The following is a 19,634-nucleotide window of genomic DNA, read 5'->3' as shown; positions in this document are numbered from 1 at the left end:
TTCGGGGACATTAGTCCAAAAACAACGATGTCACTTGTGCGTTGATGATCTATATGTGTTGATACTATACTTGTATTTATTTTCAATATTTACATGGTAAATAACTTGTTAAGTAACTGAACAAGTAGGAAAAAATAAATCAGATAGTACATGAAGAATTTCTAACAGGTTAGAATTAGAAATTCCAACATGGTATCAGAGCATGGTTGCAAACCACAGGATAACTGAAGGCATCAGCCGAGCAGAGCAGCAGCAGCAGAAACAACTGTCCCGAGTGACAGAAGTTGTTCCTAGCAGAAAGCAGCAAGAAAGGGGTGACGCAGAGAGCCTGCATCATCAGTTTGAGCCAGGAGGAGGATCATCGCTAAGGAAGAGAGGAGCAGACCTGACCTACGCAATGCCCGGTCATCTTTCTCAGCCAGGAAGGATAGACGTTGTGGCCAGGAGGTGTAGATTATGCTGATGTCGGGATTGCGCAAAGCCTTGAGGCTCTAACCTTCAGACTGCTGGGGCATAGGAGGCTGTGGGTAAGTTGCGGAGTGAAGCTGGTGGGGTATTGTGGTCAGAACAGTACCTAACAGGGCAAGACCAAGGAGGAGGGAGTTGTTGCCAAGGATTTCTAGCCAAGAAATCTGGATCAGTGGTGCAGCTGCACAAACGATTGGAGTGAGGCATCTCGACATTGGCAAAGGGATTTCCAAAAGGGAAATCGAGGCTCAGAGGGAGTCAAACTGAGAACTTCCAGATAGGAAGTAGAGAGACTTGAAAGAGTCAAAAGAGGAGCAGCGAAATGGCAATGAATGTGCTAAGTGATCAAGATAGACTGGACGGAGCTTCAAACTTCGTAGTCTGTAAGGCCAGGATCTTGTCTATTCTAGACAGGTATCGCATCAAACACTTCGCCTTGAAAACAATAGCGATCCCTGTTGACCCAACTGAAAATGACAAGTACGAGGAGGCAATGGCCAGGGAAAAGTGCATCATCGTTGATGGTGTCAAGGATCATGTGGTGCCACATATTGTTGAGAAGGAAATGGCAAATGAGATGTGGGAAGCCCTGAAGAAATTGTACCAGCATACTTCCGTGCAGAGGAGGATGTTACTTGAAAATCAGTTGCAGTCATATCAGATGCAAAAGGGAGAGCAGATAGATGTCTTCCTCGGTGGATTGAAGGAGATCTGTGATCAGCTATCTTCCATAGGGGCCACATCAGGAACTGATGGTGAGGACTGCATTGAACACAGTCTCAGAGGATTGGGAGGTATTTGTCCAGAGCATACTGGGCAAGACAAGACTTCCAGATTGGGAGGAACTACGGGCGGCTCTTAGTCAAGAAGAGATTAGATGGGTGTCCAAGGCAAGGAGTAGCGGAAAAGGGGTCAGAATCAAGGAGGAAGAAGAAGATGTGTCTCTCGCATTTGCGGGAAAGCAGGGGAAAAAAAAAAGACCTCTCCAAGGTCAAGTGCTTCCATTGTGGGGAACTGGGTCACTATGCGAACTAGTGTCCTAGGAAGAAGAGCAAGGGAGACGCTTCTGAGACCAAGGTTGCGCCATCTAAGGCGGAAAAGGAAGTGGAGACTGATGACGACTGTGCCATGAGTGCTCATGCACCTCGAGAGAAGATGTGGGAAGACATCGAGCTGTAGTCAGACGAACTACAGGTGATGAGAGGCAGGATCCTAGACGTACCCAACCTCTTGGATTATACCTTGCTATGTGAGCCTTGAAGAGGAGTAGCAAGACTAGCAGATGTTGGTAGAGATGGATGCGGATGGAGCGACAGAGAGGGCTACAGTGCAAGAGTCCCAGGACAACGTGAGGCAATAGTGCGAGAGGCATAGAGTTGTTGCAGCAATGCAGAGGTCAGAGAGGGAGCACTTGTTAGCGACAGAGGGAGCTTCAGCATTAGGAGTGTTTCTAGCCTGACAGAGATGTCAAAGTTGGGAGATCAGTTACTTACTTCTCAGTAACTGAGTTGTAGTGCAGCAATTAGCAGTGGCAGTGCTATGAGCAGCACGATGGAGCATGATGAGAGGGGATGCAGTACAGATGTAGCAGTGGCAGTGGCAGGGCCATGGGCAGCAGCATGGATGCAGCAGTGGCAGTGGCCATGGGTAGCAATACATGATGCAACATTGCAGAGGATGTTGGGCAGCAGGCCTAGCATCAGCACAGGGACCGATGTCGGATGATCATGATGATACTCAATGAGGAGTATTCTTAGAGCACAATCCTTGCTAAGAGGGAGTGTTGATTTGGGGTAGCATCGTATGTGCTCTAGCCTTGAAAATTGGTGGAGAGGCTAAAGCACATGAGATCTCCAAGACCCAGAAATGGTTTGGGCAGAATCTAACCAATTTGGGAGATATTAAAATAATTAATATTTTTAATGGAATCCCTAAGTCTAAACTTAAGGAAGATAAAATATTAATGTGAATCTATAAAACTGAGTTAGAATGGTCCAAAAGCCATGGATCAAGCCAGATCTAATCTTAGCCGTTGATTAGGGACTTAATCTTGGTCGTTGAATTGTCAACGAGAAAAATATAAGAAGAGGTTTGAGGGTCAGTTGGAGAACACACCGAGTTGATCAAGAATTCAATTTTCTGGGGTAGGGCTTGCTGAGGAAATCAAAGGAGTGATTAGAGTTGCAGTTGAGGGGCAGTGAATATAGTAGCAGAGAGGCAGAGATAGTACCAGGAGCATCAGCGCAGAAGACAGGCAAGGGTTGATGCAGAACGAGCTAGAGGCCACGCAGAGGCAGCCAGAGGCCACGTAGAGGCAGCCAGGAGCTGCGCAGAGCCTGAGGAGGGCCAGCGTGGGAGACGCAAAGGCCCTAGAGGCTGATGCAGAGCCCCAAGAGGCTGACGTTGGGCCAAATAGGTTGACGTTGGGCCAGAGAGGCTGACGCTGGGAGATTTCGTGGGGCAGATTGGAGCTAGAGAGCTGGATAGGGTGACACAGTCCCTATCAGGGTGACAGAGAGTAGCAGAAGTGTTGCAATGTTGCTGTGGGATCGTTCCTCCGGTGATTTAGCTGGAATATCTGTCTCCGACTGAGAGGTACTACTGCCGAGGGCATTCTCTGTTGGGTGAGCCATTTCTGGCACCCAGATTGTATTCTAAAACTGCTTAATAATAAAACCCTCTGATAGCTGCACCGGTTTTCCCGCATTGGGTTTTCCGGGGACATTAGTCCAAAAACAACAGTGTCACTTGTGCTTGTTTTCTTTCAGTTGATGATCTGTATGTGTTGATACTGTACTTGTAGTTATTTTCAGTATTTACATGGTAAATAACTTGTTAAGTAACTGAACAAGTAGGAAGAAATAAATTAGATAGTACAGGAAGAATTTCTTACGGGTTAGAATTAGAAATTCCAACATCAATGATTGATTCTAGAGAATTGAAACTGTTAGTTGGTAAGTCTATGAACCAATCCATAGCATCACCATCTAATGAAAAGATGAAAAGTCTCATTTTAACGTCCTCATCGTTAATATCATGGCACCATTTACTCACACAAAGGTGGAAATTCTTAAGGTGAGTTTCAATACTAACGGCATTGTTACCTAGAAAAGTAGGCAACTCTTCAATAGCCTCAATGGCTTCATACGGAATAAAATTCAGATAGCCTAGAATGTTAGTAAAATCACAAGGGGCGAACAAATCATTCATGATATCATGCTCACTTGACCCTGAAAGAGAAAATGGATACCAGACAGAGGCTCATGTCCAAGATTAGCAAGAAGTCTACGAGAAGAAGGCTTCAAGCAGAAATCCTTGTCGAAAATGAAATAAGTGGAGTCGCCACTTGAACAAAAATCTAACTCTAAAATCCAACATGCAAAAACCAAAAGTTAGTCGTATTCCAAGTACAAGAGGACTTGTCCATGGCAACGATGCCAAAAATGTGGTTGTCGCCTGTCACACACACCTAAGTTAGTGAGAAAAGCCCTTAACCCCACAAGGTGTGGTTTGGTGGCAAAACTAAGAGATGGGGTTGTCACCAATTCCCAACTCTCTATGTTTAAGCTCTCTACTAGGCAAGCTAAGGGGGGTGGTCCCTAAACGAAAAACTAAGTTAAAAAGTGATGTGAGGTTTCTAGGAGATGTCCAAGTCAATTTGGATTACTTGAATTATGCGCAGCTTTCAACAAATATGATGAGCAATATGGAATGATTACTCCAATAACCATCAACACATAAATCAAAGATAAGCGTATAAGACCAGTGCCTTCAATATTGCTTCAAAATAAATAATATTTGCTCTAAAAATGAAATGTTTCAAAGTGAAACACAAGTAATCTTGTCAATCAAATAGATGTTAGAAAATATGATATCACTTGCAAGATTTAAAATTGCTCTCAAAGAAATGCTTTCAAAGTATAACCATTCAAGATTCTAAAGCGTGTAAAGAAGTAATATAAAATAACTTGCAAAATAAAATAACCTAAAACTTCACTTGCAAACTGATAGATATGGTACTTGCCCAATGAGAACATTACAAAATAATTAATTCAAGACATTTTCATCATGACAAGCATATAAATAAATTTCAAGTATAATAGTTTGAAAAGTAAAGTGAGTTGAGATGAAATGCACTTAACTAAGGTTAGGTGCAATTATTTTGTTTAATTTTAAGTTAAATGTTTACTCTAAGTGAGAGATCTTCCTTTTGAACTCTTGCCAAAGGGTAAAAATTGGGGTAACAGTAAAAAAGAGGGGTTGAGGACACGATCATATCGTTAATGATACCCTTCCCCTTAGTCTTATAAACCAGTATGTGTCTTCATTCCTACAAGGGAACAAGCCACCTCCATAACTGCAGGGTCACACACCCTTTACCTTTTTTCGTACTAATTGGAAGAATTTTCCAATTAAGTATTTTCGCTATGATGTTTATCAACCAAGCATATGCTTGAAGGTTAGTTGAGTTAAAATGAAAACTATGCTAAAATGCCTAATGTTATGCAAGTTTTTCCAAGAGAGATTTGCAATGCTTCAATATAATGGAAATGAGATAGTGCTCAAAGTAAATTACAAATGTAACTTCAATTGGAAAAGGAAATTAGATTGAAAATGAATTGAAGTGATGCAAGTAAGTTTGTTTTGCAAAAGAGGAATTGCCTCAAGTAAGCAAAAATGTTCACAATGATATAACTTCAAAATTGTTCAAGGCACATAAGTTTAAGCTTCATAAGCAAATGAAATTGTAAATTGCTCCAAGTAAATGCCCAAACCATAAACTTATAGCAATAGAAATGGGATGAAGCCAAAGAAAAGTGAATGCTTGCTTGTAAAGTATGCTTGGAAAATAAGTGAGCAAGATAACAAATGAGCCTATAGTGAGGCAATTGTATCCCAAAGAAAAGCAAATTGTTAAGCAACTAAATTAAACTTGCCACATAACTCCAAATACTTGCATGTAAGAAATGAGTTTCTCTAAAGCAAAATATCAACTTGTACTTCAAAGCAAGAATGAAATGCAAAGCATCACATGAACTTGTAGCAAGATCTAACTTAGAAATCGAAATGTAATGGTGAGATTGTGTTAATTTTAAAGCATTCAAAATGAGCTAAAAAGGAAAGTTAGAAAAGATGAAATGCAAAATTAGTACACCCACACAAAATCCTCCTTCAAAAAGAGGAGAAAGGATGTCTTGGGTAAACCCAAGCTTCCACAACAACAAAAAAGATTTTTTATTATGATATTACAATGGAGTTAAAGCCTCTTAGATGGTTGCCCAAAAGATGAAGGGAATTAGTACAAGATTTGGAGCTAGAAATAGCTATAATATCTCTCCAACATTAGCAACCTCTAGCGCCAAAGAAGGCTTTCTAAAATCTAAAGATTACAATCTCCACAAAAGCCCACGGCCTATCCATATTTACAGCTCCTTCTAGTGTACATGACCTCCTTGAAATAAATCTTGGATGCTTGAAAAGTCCTACAAGAAAACTAGTTACAATTCAACAGTCTTTCCTCAGGCACTTGTGTCAAAACTCCAACTATGGGCTGCAAAACTAAGACCAAATTAGTGTAGAAAAGCATGTAAGTATGATACTGTTGAAATTTCTAAGTTTAACCCATTAGAAATTCTTCCTACACTATCTGGTTTATTTCACCTACTTGTTTTATTCTTTAACAAGTTATTTAACCATATCAATACTGAAAATAAACACAAATGCAGTCTCAACCATCTACAGATCATCAACTGAAAATAACAAACAAACACACAAGGGACATCGTTATTTTTGTACAATCGTCCCTCGAAAAACCCAACTTGGGAAAACTGGTGCAACAATTCTGAGGGTTTTATTATTAAGCAACTTTCTTGAGTACAACTAGGGTGCCAAACTGTCTCACCCAACAGAGATATCTATCTGACAGTAGTACCTCTCTTCGACAGCAGATATTCAGCAAGTCTGCTCCACGAAACCTCTCCAAACGCCTCTTTGGGGTACTGCGTCAGCCCTTCTGGCCTTTGCATCAACCTGGAACCCTCTATGTCAGCCTTCTGATGCTTTGCGTTGGCTCTCTAGCCCTCTGCGTCACTCATGCAAGCTCTGTAGCCTCTGCGCAATCCCTTTGGCCCTCTGCGTGGCTCTTGTTAGCTCTGTGTAGCCTCTTTGGTCTCTACGTTGGTCCTCCGACACTATCTCTGCCTTTCTACTATGCACTCAATGCCCCTCGCTGGAACTCTGATCACTGGTTCGATTTCTCTCAGCAAACCCCGCTCCAGAATATCGAACTGACTGATCAATCTTGGTGTATCTCCAACTGACCCTCAAGCCTCCTCTTATACCTTTTTTTTTAGTCTTCAACGACCGAGATTAAATCTCGAATCAATAGCTAAGATTAGATTTGGCTTGATCCATGTCATTTAGAACATTCTCACCAAGTTTTATATAAATACCCATTAATATTTTAATTTTCCTAAGTTTAGACTTAGGAACTCCATTGAAAATATTGATTATTTTAATATCTCTCTAACCTGGTGGAATTTCCCCAAACCATTTCTGGGTCTTGGATATCTCATGTGCTTTAGCCTCTCCACCAATTGTCATGGCTAGAGCACATAAGATGTTACCCCAAATCAACACTCCCTCTTAGCGGGGAATGTACTCTAGTAATGCTTCACTACTGAACATTACCCTGATCATCCGGCATCGGTACCTGTGCTGATGCTTGGCCTGCTGCCCAACATCCTCTGCACTGTTGTCTCTTGTACTACTGCCCATGGCTTTGTCACTGCCACTGCTACATCTGTAATGCAGCTCCTTCTGCATCCGTGTTGTTGTTGGTCCTTCCTCCCAACACTGCATCTGCACTGCAGTTCTCTCTCATCATGCTGCATCATGCTGCCCATAGTACTACCACTGCTACTGCTGAATTGCAACTCAGTTACTAAGAAGTAAGTAACTGATCTACCCAACTACTGACATCCTGGTCAGGCTAGAAGCCCTCCTGATGTTGAAGCTCCCTTTGTTGCTATCATGTGCTCCCTCTGTTGCCTCTACGCTACTGCAACAACTTTGTGCCTCTCGAACTGCTGCAAACACCATTGTGCCTTTCTGCATTGCTGCAACCACCTCTATGCCTCTCGCTCTGCTGCAACCCTCTCTACGCTGTTACAGATCCCTACAGTCTAGCACTGTTCTGCCGCTTCATCCGCATCTTGCTTCTACCGACATTCGTCATCCTGCTACTGTCACTCGGGGGTCCCGTCGTCGGATATGATCCAAGAGTTTGGTTACCTCAAGGATACTGCCCCACATTTTTTGTAGTCCTCCTCACTACAGGTCGATCTCCCCCCACCTCTTCTCTAGAGGTGCATGAGCACTCATGGCACAATCGTCATCTGTCTCAACTTCTTTCTCCACCTTAGTCGAAGTTGCCTTGGAGTCAGAAGCCTCTCCCTTATTCTTCTTCCTGGGACATTAGGTTGCATAATGACCCAGCTCCCCACAATGGAAGCACTTTATCTTGGAGATGTCCTTCTTCTTTCTCTTCCCCTATTGTCCCGCAGATGCCAGAGCCGCATCCTCCTCCTCTTTCTTGATTCGACCTCCTTTACTGCTACTTCCCACCTTGGTCAGTCATCTGATCTCTTCTTGGCAAAGAGCTACCCACATCTCTTCCCATCCTGGAAGAGTCGCTCTGCCAAAAATGCTTTGGACAAATGTCTCCCACTCCTCGAAGACTGCGTTCACAGCGGTCCTCACCATGAACTCTTGATCTGACGTGGCCCCTATGGAAGTAAGTTGGTCCCTAATCTCCTGCAACCTGCTGAGGTATAGATCTATCTGCTCCCCCTTCTACATCTGATACGACCACAACTAATTCTCTAGTAGCATCTTCCTCTGCACGGAAGTGCCTTGATACAATGTCGTCAAGGTATCCCACATCTCCTTTGTTGTGTTCTTCTCGGCAATATGTTGAACTACATGATCCTTGACCCCATCAAGGATTATGCACTTTGCCTTGGCCATTGCATCCTCATACCTTTCGTTATCAGTTGGGTCGACTGGGATAGCCACAGTTCTCAAGGCGAAGCCCTTGATGCGATGTCTATCTAGAACAGACAAGATCTTGGCCTTCCAGATGACAAAGTTGGATGCCCCGTCCAACCTGTTATGATCCCTCAGTCCGTTCATTACCATCTCCGCTCTTCTCCTCTACTCCCTCTTGAGTCTCGACTTCCCTCCTAGAAGTTCTCTCTTAGACACCCTTTGAGTCTCGATTTCCCTCTGGAAATCCTCCTACCAATTGTTGAACCACTCCTCTCTGATCCCCTTTGCTCCTGCAACACTGATCTGGATTTCTTGGCTAGAAATCCGCCTAGGTAGCGACTCCCTCTACCTTGGTTGTGTCCTGTTACACATTGTTCTGCTTCGACAGCAACAACACCCCACCAGCTTTCCAATCCACAATCTGCCCAAAGCTCCCTAGGCCCCAGCAGCTGAAGAAACTGAGCCTCTTAGCTTTGTGCAATCCCAGCAAGGTTGAATCACTTCTCTAGAACAGCTTTGTCTCTCGGGGCAGTTGTTTCTGCTGCAAATTTTCTGATTTAGCTAGTGCCTTCAGCTCTCCGGTGATCTGCAATGCTCTGATACCATGTTGAAATTTCTAAGTTTAACCCATTAGAAATTATTCTTGCACTACCTGGTTTATTTCATCCACTTGTTTTATTATTTAACAAGAGATTTAACCATATAAATTCTGAAAATAAACACAAATGCAGTCTCAACCATCTACAGATCATCAACTAAAAATAACAGACAAACACATAAGGGACACCGTTGTTTTTGAATAATCGTCCCCGAAAAAACCCAACTTGGGAAAACTGGTGCAACATTTCTGAGGGTTTTATTATTAAGAAGCTTTCTTGAGTACAAGTAGGGTGCCAAACTAGCTCACCCAACAGAGATATCTATCTGGCAATAGTACCTCTCTTCGGAAGTAGATATTCAGCAAGTCTGCTCCACGAAACCTCCCCAAATGCCTCTCTGAGGTATTGCGTTAGGCCCTTTTGGCCTCTGCGTCAGCCTTCTAATGCTCTACACTAGCTCTCTGGCCCTCTGCGCCACTCACGCAGACTCTGGTAGCCTCTACGCAATCCCTCTGGCCCTCTACGTGGCTCCTGCTAGCTCTACGTAGCCTCTCTTGTCTTTGCGTTGGTCCTTCGGCACTATCTTTGCCTCTCTGTTATGCACTCACTGCCCCTCACTAAAACTCTGATCACTGGTTCAATTTATCTCAGTAAACCCCGCTCCAAAAAATCGAACTGACTGATCAATCTTGGTGTATTTCCAACTGACCCTCAAGCCTCCTCTTATACCTTTTCTATTGAGTCTTCAACAGCCGGGATTAAATTTCTATTCAACGACTAAAATTAGATTTGGCTTGATCGATGTAATTTAGAACATTCTCACCCAGTTTTATAATAATACCCATTAATATTTTAATTTTCCTAAGTTTAGACTTAGGAACTCCATTAAAAACTTTTAATGCCTCCCTAAATAGGTGGAATGTCCCCAAACCAATCTCATGGCTAGCCTCTACCAATTTTCATGGCTAGAGTACATCCGATGCTACCCCAAATCAACAGATACAAAATAATATACAAAACCAAATCAAGTGGTGGGAGTGAATCCCATTTCTTGTCTCGTTTGGGAAATGCTCTTAAATAGCTAAATAAATCAATGAAAGCATAATTTTTTAAAGAGATTTAAATTAAGAAATATTTTCTTATATATAAGCTATGTCAAAGAAAATCCCTGCAAGAAAATCACTTCAAAAGATAAACTATGGAATTCAAAAAACCAATGAGAGCTCCTTGGAGAATGTGTCAAGAGTGGGTTGGTCTCTCCAAAGACTTCCCCTCACGCTTGATATTTGATCCAACAAGATTTTTCTCTACAAAACTTCGATCCAACATTAGTCCCATATAGATTTAGCAAATAAGCAATGATAAGAAAAACTCTAGAAATTTATTGGAAAATAGCTAGAGATTTCTACACCTATAGCATATTCACAAATCAATTGTCAATGCAAGATAGTTTTACATTAACAAATCTACTAGAGCATATGGAAACAACATAAATCAAAGCACGAGCAAAAGAAATTATACCAATAGAGAGTCAATCACCATACTCCAATGGAACAACACTCATGAATGAACCCCAAAGTTTTTTATTGCAACTGAGAACAAGTGTACATAAGAGCAGAGCTTTCCCAAGCACAATAGCTCGTAACAATGGGTTTTCATAGTAAGAGCCCATGGCTTTATTATATAGAAGTTTGGGAGTCAATCCCAAAACAAATGGTGACAATCCCAAGACAAATGGGTGACCATCCCAATGCTCCTTCATGCAAATTCAAATTTCCCAAGTGGCAACTTGACTTCTTCCTTAGAGGCCCATGCAATCCTTGATGAGAGAGTTCAAATTAGATGAGAGGACATTTGGGAGAGTGAAGTGAAGTGGTAGGAGACCACTCTCCACATCACTCAAGTGAACTCTAATCCAATCTCAAGCCAACTCATGATATCTCCTTGAAGCTCGAGTTAACTTCCTCAGATCATGGATCTTATCACTGGAACTCATTGTCTTCTCCACAAAAAATTTGATTTGCTTGATTTGTGGCTTATGTGGAGTCCACATCACTTGGTAATTCAACTTTGACCTTTAGATGAATTTCCACATCATTTGAGCATGTGTGGATATTTATTTTTCTCCATTTATTTAATTGTTGGGCTAATTTATTGCCATGTTTTCCACAAAACTTAGAAAAAGTGGATTTCGAGGGTCTAGAACTTATTTTTTACCCCTCCAAGTCTGTCATAGTAGAAATTTGAGGGTGAGAGGTGTAATTTTGAGCACACATACCCCATGCAACTTCTCTAGACATCACTTGTTACATTTAACATTCAAATTTCCGCCCTACGGGAAATTTTAAAAATAACCCATAAACCTAATCAAATTCCATGAAATTTTGTGTGATCTAGTATTGTAATATACAATGACCCTAGACACTAGGACTCACCCAAGGCCTTACCTTCAAATCGTATTCCGGCTTTGGGGTTATGCTTGGAGGAAAAAACTCAATTAATTATTAAGTCTCCGTAAGGATAAAATAATTAACCAAGTGAAAAAAAAACGTCCCAAAGTAAACTCACTTGATAAAAAGGTCCCAAGTTACCTAGGCCTATTACATGACTCAACTCATCATACTAACATCACTTTTACATCATCCCCGCAGGGCTTTTAGAATTTGAGTACAACAGAAAAAGATGAGAAGAAGAAGTAGAGTTGAAAAACTTTGATGACATAGTGAACTCTAATGGTGGATGAAGCCTCTGACATATCTTTGGGCATGGAGTCTTAAAAAAAAAATCAGGTGCCACTTTAGTGGTCAACATACTCAACATTAGAGCTGTATATAAATAGACGTGCATGTGAGGAGACACTCATCAACATAGCAATCACATTCTTATCTTTTCTAGTGGAGGAGAAATTTAGCTAAAGAGAAATTTGTTCACTTTCATCTTTCTTCATCATTTTACTTCTACACTTGAAGGCTACATGTGTGAAGGTTTGACCAAGATTTGACTAGCGAGATGACTGTTCCATACAGCCACATGTGTGAAATGTTGACCGCAGTTTGACCGCAAGCCGCACATGTGAGGGCTTGACCACAGGCTGCACATGTGAAGTTTTGACTGTAGACCAAGTTTGACCACAAGCAGCACATGCAAAGGTTTGACCACATATTTCAGAGTTGATTTTTTACTGGTTTGACCAATGTTGACCAGCAACAGTTTGACTAGGTTTGACTAGTCATTTGACTTGAAATGTTGGCTCAGATTTCTAAACAAATTCTGATTTGTAAACCTTGTTGAAAAGACAATTTCTCCTTAAGAAAAGATTGTTGGTTTCCTCCCAGATTGGGTTTCCCAAAGTAAAAATATTGTGTCTATTGTGCATGCCTATCTTTTTATGATTTTTATTGTTTCCGCTACATTTACAGTTGATATTTTCTTAGTGACATTATTCAATGATAACAGTGGCATGAAAATACTATTTGAGAATCATTAGGAAGTAATTATCAGATCAAAAAATTGTATTCTACTACACATGCTATAGAATTTCAACATCCCCATCAAAATTTACAACTTCGGGATGGAAGGGTATTCTTGAAGGCATCACCTGAGAATTGCTTATTCTAATACCACTTGTTATGATATAAATTCTACAAAACAACATAATAAATACTACATACCATAATGTGGCGCCAATAGTATGTGAAATGGTGACTAGAAATACTATTGAGATGCCACTTTGAGGGATCAAACCTCCCAATCACAAAATATCAATACACAACACAAAGAAATTATTGATGAGTCTCCCTACCCTATATATAGGAGCAGAATCAGGGTTAAGTATTCCCATACTATCCCTCTAGGCCAATGTGCCTAGATCTAAAGAAAGGTTCCCTTGATACAAGATACAAGAGCCTAGGTCGAAGAAAGAGAGAAGAGGTGGGAAGAAAATATACTACTAGTAGATTAATGAAGATAATCATATGAATAAGGGTTAGGTACATAATATGACTGCAATGCTAAAGCAAAAGCCCTAGAAAAATGTATGGACGAAAAGGCGACTTGACAGAGTAGACTAGATGAATTCATGCCCGATGCTCAATCAATAAGAATGAACAATGATGGAAAAGGAGATAGTGGTGGAGTTCCTAAAGTTTGAACAAGGAAAATTATTTGCTTGGGCTCTAAAACAGAGGTAGTGGGAATGACGGAAGAGATGATACAGGCATTTTTGAAAAGGCCAAAAGAGTATATGAAGGTCATTATGATGAAATGGAGCAATCAATCCTTTTAGTCAAGCATCATCGCAGATTTTGATGGAAGCATTGAACATCCATATTCCAAACAACCTGTCTACTGATGCTCTTTCCAAGAAGGCAACAGATAAACAACCCTAGATGCTCTAGAATCATAAATAGAAAATGTTTTCAATTTTGATTTTCAAGTTTTAGTTAGCAACCAGAAGTCATAGTTCATGGTGGTTGATTCTAATAGTTGTCAGATACTTATAGATAGTATTCTCATAATATTGGCATGTTTATACAGGATAGATGCTCCTTTGGGATTTTTTTTGGAAAAAAGTCGAAGCTCTAGACTCTAGTAAGAACTCAATTTTGTCTGAAAAAATCTATATATTGTAATTTAGTATAGTAATAACCCAATCTTTACCTATCAATGTATCTATACATACATGCATGAATAGGGGTCAATTTCAGGAGGGGACACCCCAACATCCTGTGATTGTCCTGGTGATGCCTTGTTGTTTCGAAGACAATTAGGAAATGCCAAGGTCATCCTCCAACTATCCTCCGGATGGGAGGGCGTCCATGTAATGTCCTCTACAAATTGAGGATGAACGGACTTAGTAGCCTATCCATCCTCATAGGCTATAGTACTTTATTAAGGGGATAAGAACCCAAAATACCTATTGTTGGGCAAATTTTGGGTCAACTGGGCAAAAAAAAACCCAAAACTGGGGTTTTGAGTAAGATACACTCAACCAATTAAGAAGATGAAGCCCTCAAGGAAGTCTATAAATTAAGAAGGGTTGAGTTCATTTGGATGCATCATTGTGGATCAATTTATCTCTGTTTTTCCTGAGCCTGAGGCTTTGATGGTTTTAAGACCCCTTACTCCTATCAAATTCTGTGGTGAAAGATTCCACCCTAGTTCATAAGTTTATTTTCTCTATACTTTCCTATTTTCACTTGTTTTGGCACAGGATTCGTCTTCCTACAGGGGCAACGAAACCTTTCTTACATCCTGAAGCAGGTTGACTTTTATAAGTCTGGGTAGATCATTAAATCTTTTTCTAAGTCTGGGTAGATCATTAAATCTTTTTGAAGAACGGAATCATGTGGGTGACATCTAAAGGCCAGGCATTCTCTTGGAAGCTGAACATAACGAAGGCTTTGAACCTTGAGGAAACCTTGCGAAGGTATTTTGTAGCGAAAAGGGTGGACGACGAAGTCATATTGAAGTCAAACACCCTGTTCTGTGGCAAAAATTGTGGACGGAGACCATTCGGGATATTTCAGGGGGCACCGAAGGAGTAAGCCCCCCCAGGTTGACCCGAAACCTCATTCAAGAACAGAAGCAGGGCCGCAGTGACATTTGTGATATTCAGGTTCCCTGTGACAGAAGTGACGTGTTATTCCTAGCGAAATTTTGAGGCACCGAAATTTATCTGAGGCAAGTACTTCTGAAGACCTCCCAAATCTAACCTTATCATATTTTGAGCGGACCCAAGCATTATGGAGGACGAAACACTTCCTTCTTTGGTAAATTCCAGCTTCTGGAAAGGAGACAGTCCCTGTATAAAGCAGAGATAGTTACGGATCTTGAAGATTACAACAGCCCGAACTTTGTGGAGCGGGTCCGAGCATTCTATATATATAATACACAGGCAGGAAATAAATACAGTCAGGTGACACGTTAGGAATTTTGCCAAGCAAAAGCTCGCATATATTTCAGCTTTTGGTAAACCGCATTTGGATAGTTCGATATAACTGGTTTGGGTACTCTGTTAAATTTAATTTCTGATCTATCTCCATTAAAGGTAGCTCATATCCATGGTGTGGAGTCGAATACTTTATTGACTTATATGTTGCATGGGTTCGTTGGGCAATTAGCACTATGCTGTTGGGTTTGATGTATTGATAAAAGAATTGAAACTGTTAAATGATACATTGCCCCGCTGAAATTTACTGTACTGTTGGGATTTATCGTATTGTCAAAGAAAAGATTGAAATTATTGAATGATACGTGATCGGCAGAAATTATTAAGGAATAGTGTTGTTCACTGGAAAATACGCCAATGGTGTTGAATTGAATTGCAGTCTTTAGGAAGAAATTTATTTGCTACAGGAAAAACTAGGGCAAAATTACCCTAGCATGTTACAGCCCTGGTTTATTTCAGTGGTATCATAGCCACAGTTATTTTAGCCGTAGAAACGAGGTAGGGAATCCAGTTCTGTTGCTCAGGAATTTATCCGTGAATATCTGGATCATTTGTCTTTGCGGAGCTGATATTTTATATTATTGATTACACAGTGTTCATTATATCATTGGAAGGCAATTTGACTGTTCAAAGAATATACTGAATTTGATCACTGTACTGAAAGAAAAAATAAATAAAAATAAAAAATTGTAAACCCTAGGCCAAATTGCCCTGGTCTAGTACAGTCCACTATTCTGCAGGGGGCGCACCAATGAAAACAAGGCATTTCCTACCTCTATAGGAATAGAAATATGCAAGGGATGAATCCCCTATTCAATACAACAAAAGTAGGTAGCTGCTAGAGTCCAAATGGCCTTGAGCAAATATGGGTGGTGCAGGACCTGACAAACATAATAAATGTATCCCCCTTTTCATAAATTATTTGAAAGAAAAGCAATTGGATGAAGACAAAATAAACAATTCATGTAATGATGTCAAAATTCAATTTGTGCTTGCGGGAACCTGTCAACAGTGAGGTAGCGGGTTTGTTTAATGATTTGATTCAACTTATTCACGACTTTGACTATGATATTATATCTTCTATATCTGAAATTTGGCAAAGAAGAATCTATCACCTATGCATCAAGTTGTAACTTGTTTATTGCTTTCTGAGTGAGTGAACTGTTATTTATTTCCCTTCATTTTTATGTACAATATCTTCTTTTCTAATGGAAGATTTCTTTCTCATTTTCTCCCCATTTCCCATGGAATCTTTTTATTGTTGATTCCACTTCTCCTTTTGTTTCCTATAGATATCTGCCCTAGTTCCTTGACTATAGAGAACCCCTGTTTCTAGAAGCATATTTCCTGTTTTTTGTTCCTAGTTCTTGGGGACACAGCTATTCACATGGCAGCTGATGGAGAACTCTGGGTCGCTCCAAGGAAAGCTCATAAATGCATGAACGATGGACATAATAGTTAACTATTAAATTATTAATGACAATGGCAGCATGCAAAAGAGGAATCCATTCAAAACTTTACACATCCCTCTATGAAACTAAAAACTAGCTAGAGGAAAGATTCCTAAAGAAATCATTTTTGTTCACATGAATGTAGCAGATTTTATCAGATTATTCTTACAATTCAAGATTTTTCTTAAAAAATTGCATTTCAGCCTTTCCACTGTCTCATTTGTGAAGTATCTCTAGCATTTTACTGCTCGTTTGCCAGACATTGCAGCTAGTCTCTTTCCAACAATGTTTTTAGGAGGATGTTGCTGTTTCAGTGAGTTATGAATGCTGCAAACTGAAATCTAAAATCAATTATGAAGCCTTCTAAAATTTATCAAGCTGCCAAACTGGGTTAATCACATATAGGACTTGAGTCTTGGACAATAGTTGCCTAGTTCTGTTGTACAAAAAACAAACAACTGTAAATATGCATACAAGAAAATGTAGAAATCACAAGCTTCAATAACACTCCCCTATAGTATTAGGTAAAACTTCTCTGGTCCTGAAAGAACTGATGTAGAAGTTAGAACCAATAGCATATCACAAGATATAACATATTTTTGGACATATCTAATTCCATGGTAAGAGTAATTATTCAAAATAACATCTGTTCCTCACTGTCCAGTGCCATCAACATGGCTATATTCTGACTGCTTATAGAGGTTTCAAGATTCTTACCCACAAGGCTTTCTGTCCACAATGTGGTATAACCGTCCTGGGGCATATAGTCTTCGTGGATCTTTGAGCTTCCTTTCATCTGAGATAAACGTGTCTTTCATACATCTAACACACAATAAACAAGGGAAGCTGTCCAAAGTTCCAAACACACCCATATTTTTAGCATCTTGCTTGAATAAATTATACACTATGAGACTAGGATAATCAAAGAGAAGCAATAGTCACAGGTAACCAAAAACTTTTTAATTGGTATGATAGTTTGGAAATGTAACATGACCACCATGCTAACTACAATTAAAAGTAAATTTTGGTCATGAGGAAACTCTGACGTCCATATGATGCACTTTTGGTGTAATGGGTAAAAAGATGATCCTACTAACATGTGGATTAAAATGTAAAACCAATAGTGGAAAGATATTCATACCAGAAAAGAGACTTAAAAATATCTTCCAGGGGAGTTGCAGTCCTTGGCAAGAAATCATCCTGGATGAAGTTGCAAAATATGCAATACCATAAATTGATCTATCTATATCCATAAATAGAATCAGGGAAATAGATACAAAGCCGAAAAGCACTGACGCAATAGATTTTCGCATTGATATTTGATTTAGAATGAAAAACAAAAGAGATATGTTCCAAAATAGAGGCCATTGGCAAAATTTTAATTAAAACCAACTTTAGCACTGCTAAACCGCGCTCCATAGATATTAGGAAAACCTACTTTCCTGGAACAGATTCAGAAAGATAAACCGGTAACTCCTGAGAATTACTTTGTAAAGGACATTTAACAAATTAGAAACCAACTATAGTTCAAAACAAAACATTTTTCGTGGAACAGAAAATGCTATTGTCAAAGATTTCCCTTGATTAGAGAATCAGCAACCATTATGTACTTAGTAGGGTATAAGGAAAATATTGCAGTTTCTACGCTGGAATACTATTTAGGAGTAAAAAAAGTTCATATAATGGTCAGTTTTAGTGACGTGTGACAATGTACCATCTAGATGTTGTCATTAAGGGTTAGGGAGCTAAACCTGTTGATTTTGGGTAGCATCAGATGTGCTCTAGCCATGAAAATTGGTGGAGAGGCTAAGGCACATGAGATCTCCAAGACCCAGAAATTGTTTGGAGAAATTCCACCCGGATGAAGAGATATTAAAATAATTAATATTTTTAATGATTTCCTAAGTCTAAACTTAGGAAAATTAAAATATTAATGTGTTAATATAAAATGTGAGTGAGAAAGTTCTAAGTGACGAGGATCAAGCCAGTTCTAATCTTAGTCGTTTACTAGGGACTTAATCTCGGTTGCTGATTCGTCAACAGGAAAAATATAAGAGGAGGTTTGAGGGTCAGTTGGAGACACACCAAGAGAGATCAAGAATTTGATTTTTTGGGGCTGGGTTCGCTGAGGAAATCGAGTTAGTGATCAGTTGCAGTGAGGGGAAGTTCAGCAAGGGATTTCCATCCAAGGCTGAAGAATACATAGCAGAGAGGCAGTGAAGTGCCGGGAGGGACAATGCAGGCCCAAGAAGGGCTGACGCAGAGGCCTGAGGAGCCAGCGCAGAGGACACAGAGGGCCGTAGAGGATGACGAAAAAGCCGTCTAGGCTAACACAGAGGACGCAGAGGGCTTCAGAGGCAGCGCTAGGATTTTCTGTGGGGCAAACTGGGAGTTGATCAATAGATGCTTAGCCGAAAGAGGGTGACGCAGTTCCAGAGCAGTGCTTGGAGCAACTTTCACTGTCCAGCACAAGGAACAGTTAGAGTCAATGAGGGGTTGATCATCCAGTTGCTGATTTGCCGGAATATCTGTCTCCAAAAAGAGGTATTATTGCCAAGCATATTCTCTAGGTGAGCCATTTCTGGCACCCTAGTTGTATTCATGAAGCTGCTTAATAATACAAACACTCTATGTGTTGCACTAGTTTTCCCGCATTGGGTTTTTCTGGGGACGATTGTCCAAAAATAACGGTGTCCCTTGTGTGATTGTCTCAGTTTATTTCAGTGCATGATCTGTATATCTTTGAAGGCTGCATTTGTGTTTACTTCGATGTTTATGTAATTAAATAACTTGTTAATGTAAAGAACAAGTAAGAGATAGTAAACCAGAAATTGCAGTAGGGGTTTCTGATGTGTTAGATTCACAAAACCACCTCAACCACTTGTGGATATTATAAGTTGTAAGCTATAAATGTGTGAGAGATGTTGACAAGGGCTTAGATGGTAAATCAGGGGTGTTTCATACAGACCACCAAGGCTCAAATTCCTCCCACCCCCTTGACATATTTCACGCCTCATGGGTTGTTCCACCCATGCAAACAAACCATTCTAAATGGTTGGCAACAGGTAGAAGCCCTGAGTGACTTTGGCATAATACATACCCCCACCAGTTGCTTCT

General features: G+C 40.2%; 1 protein-coding gene across 1 annotated transcript in view; it reads right to left on the bottom strand.

Annotated features, from left to right (window-relative positions):
* LOC149236475 (uncharacterized) overlaps positions 1 to 19,634 on the bottom strand; it is a 289,290-nt gene that overhangs the window by 110,274 nt on the left and 159,382 nt on the right. Inside the window, exons 2-3 of the mRNA XM_089372397.1 lie at positions 17,659 to 17,717; positions 17,235 to 17,363 (exon numbers count right to left, since the gene is read on the bottom strand). Of these exons, the coding sequence (XP_089228523.1) occupies positions 17,235 to 17,363; positions 17,659 to 17,717 (188 nt within the window). The remainder of the gene's footprint in view (positions 1 to 17,234; positions 17,364 to 17,658; positions 17,718 to 19,634) is intronic.

The sequence above is a fragment of the Pinus tabuliformis genome, chromosome 8 (genome assembly GCF_031772625.1).
Source record: "Pinus tabuliformis cultivar Carrire ecotype Pingquan chromosome 8, CPIR1, whole genome shotgun sequence".
NCBI lineage: Eukaryota > Viridiplantae > Streptophyta > Pinopsida > Pinales > Pinaceae > Pinus > Pinus tabuliformis.
This window is presented reverse-complemented; position numbering and strand designations above follow the sequence as displayed.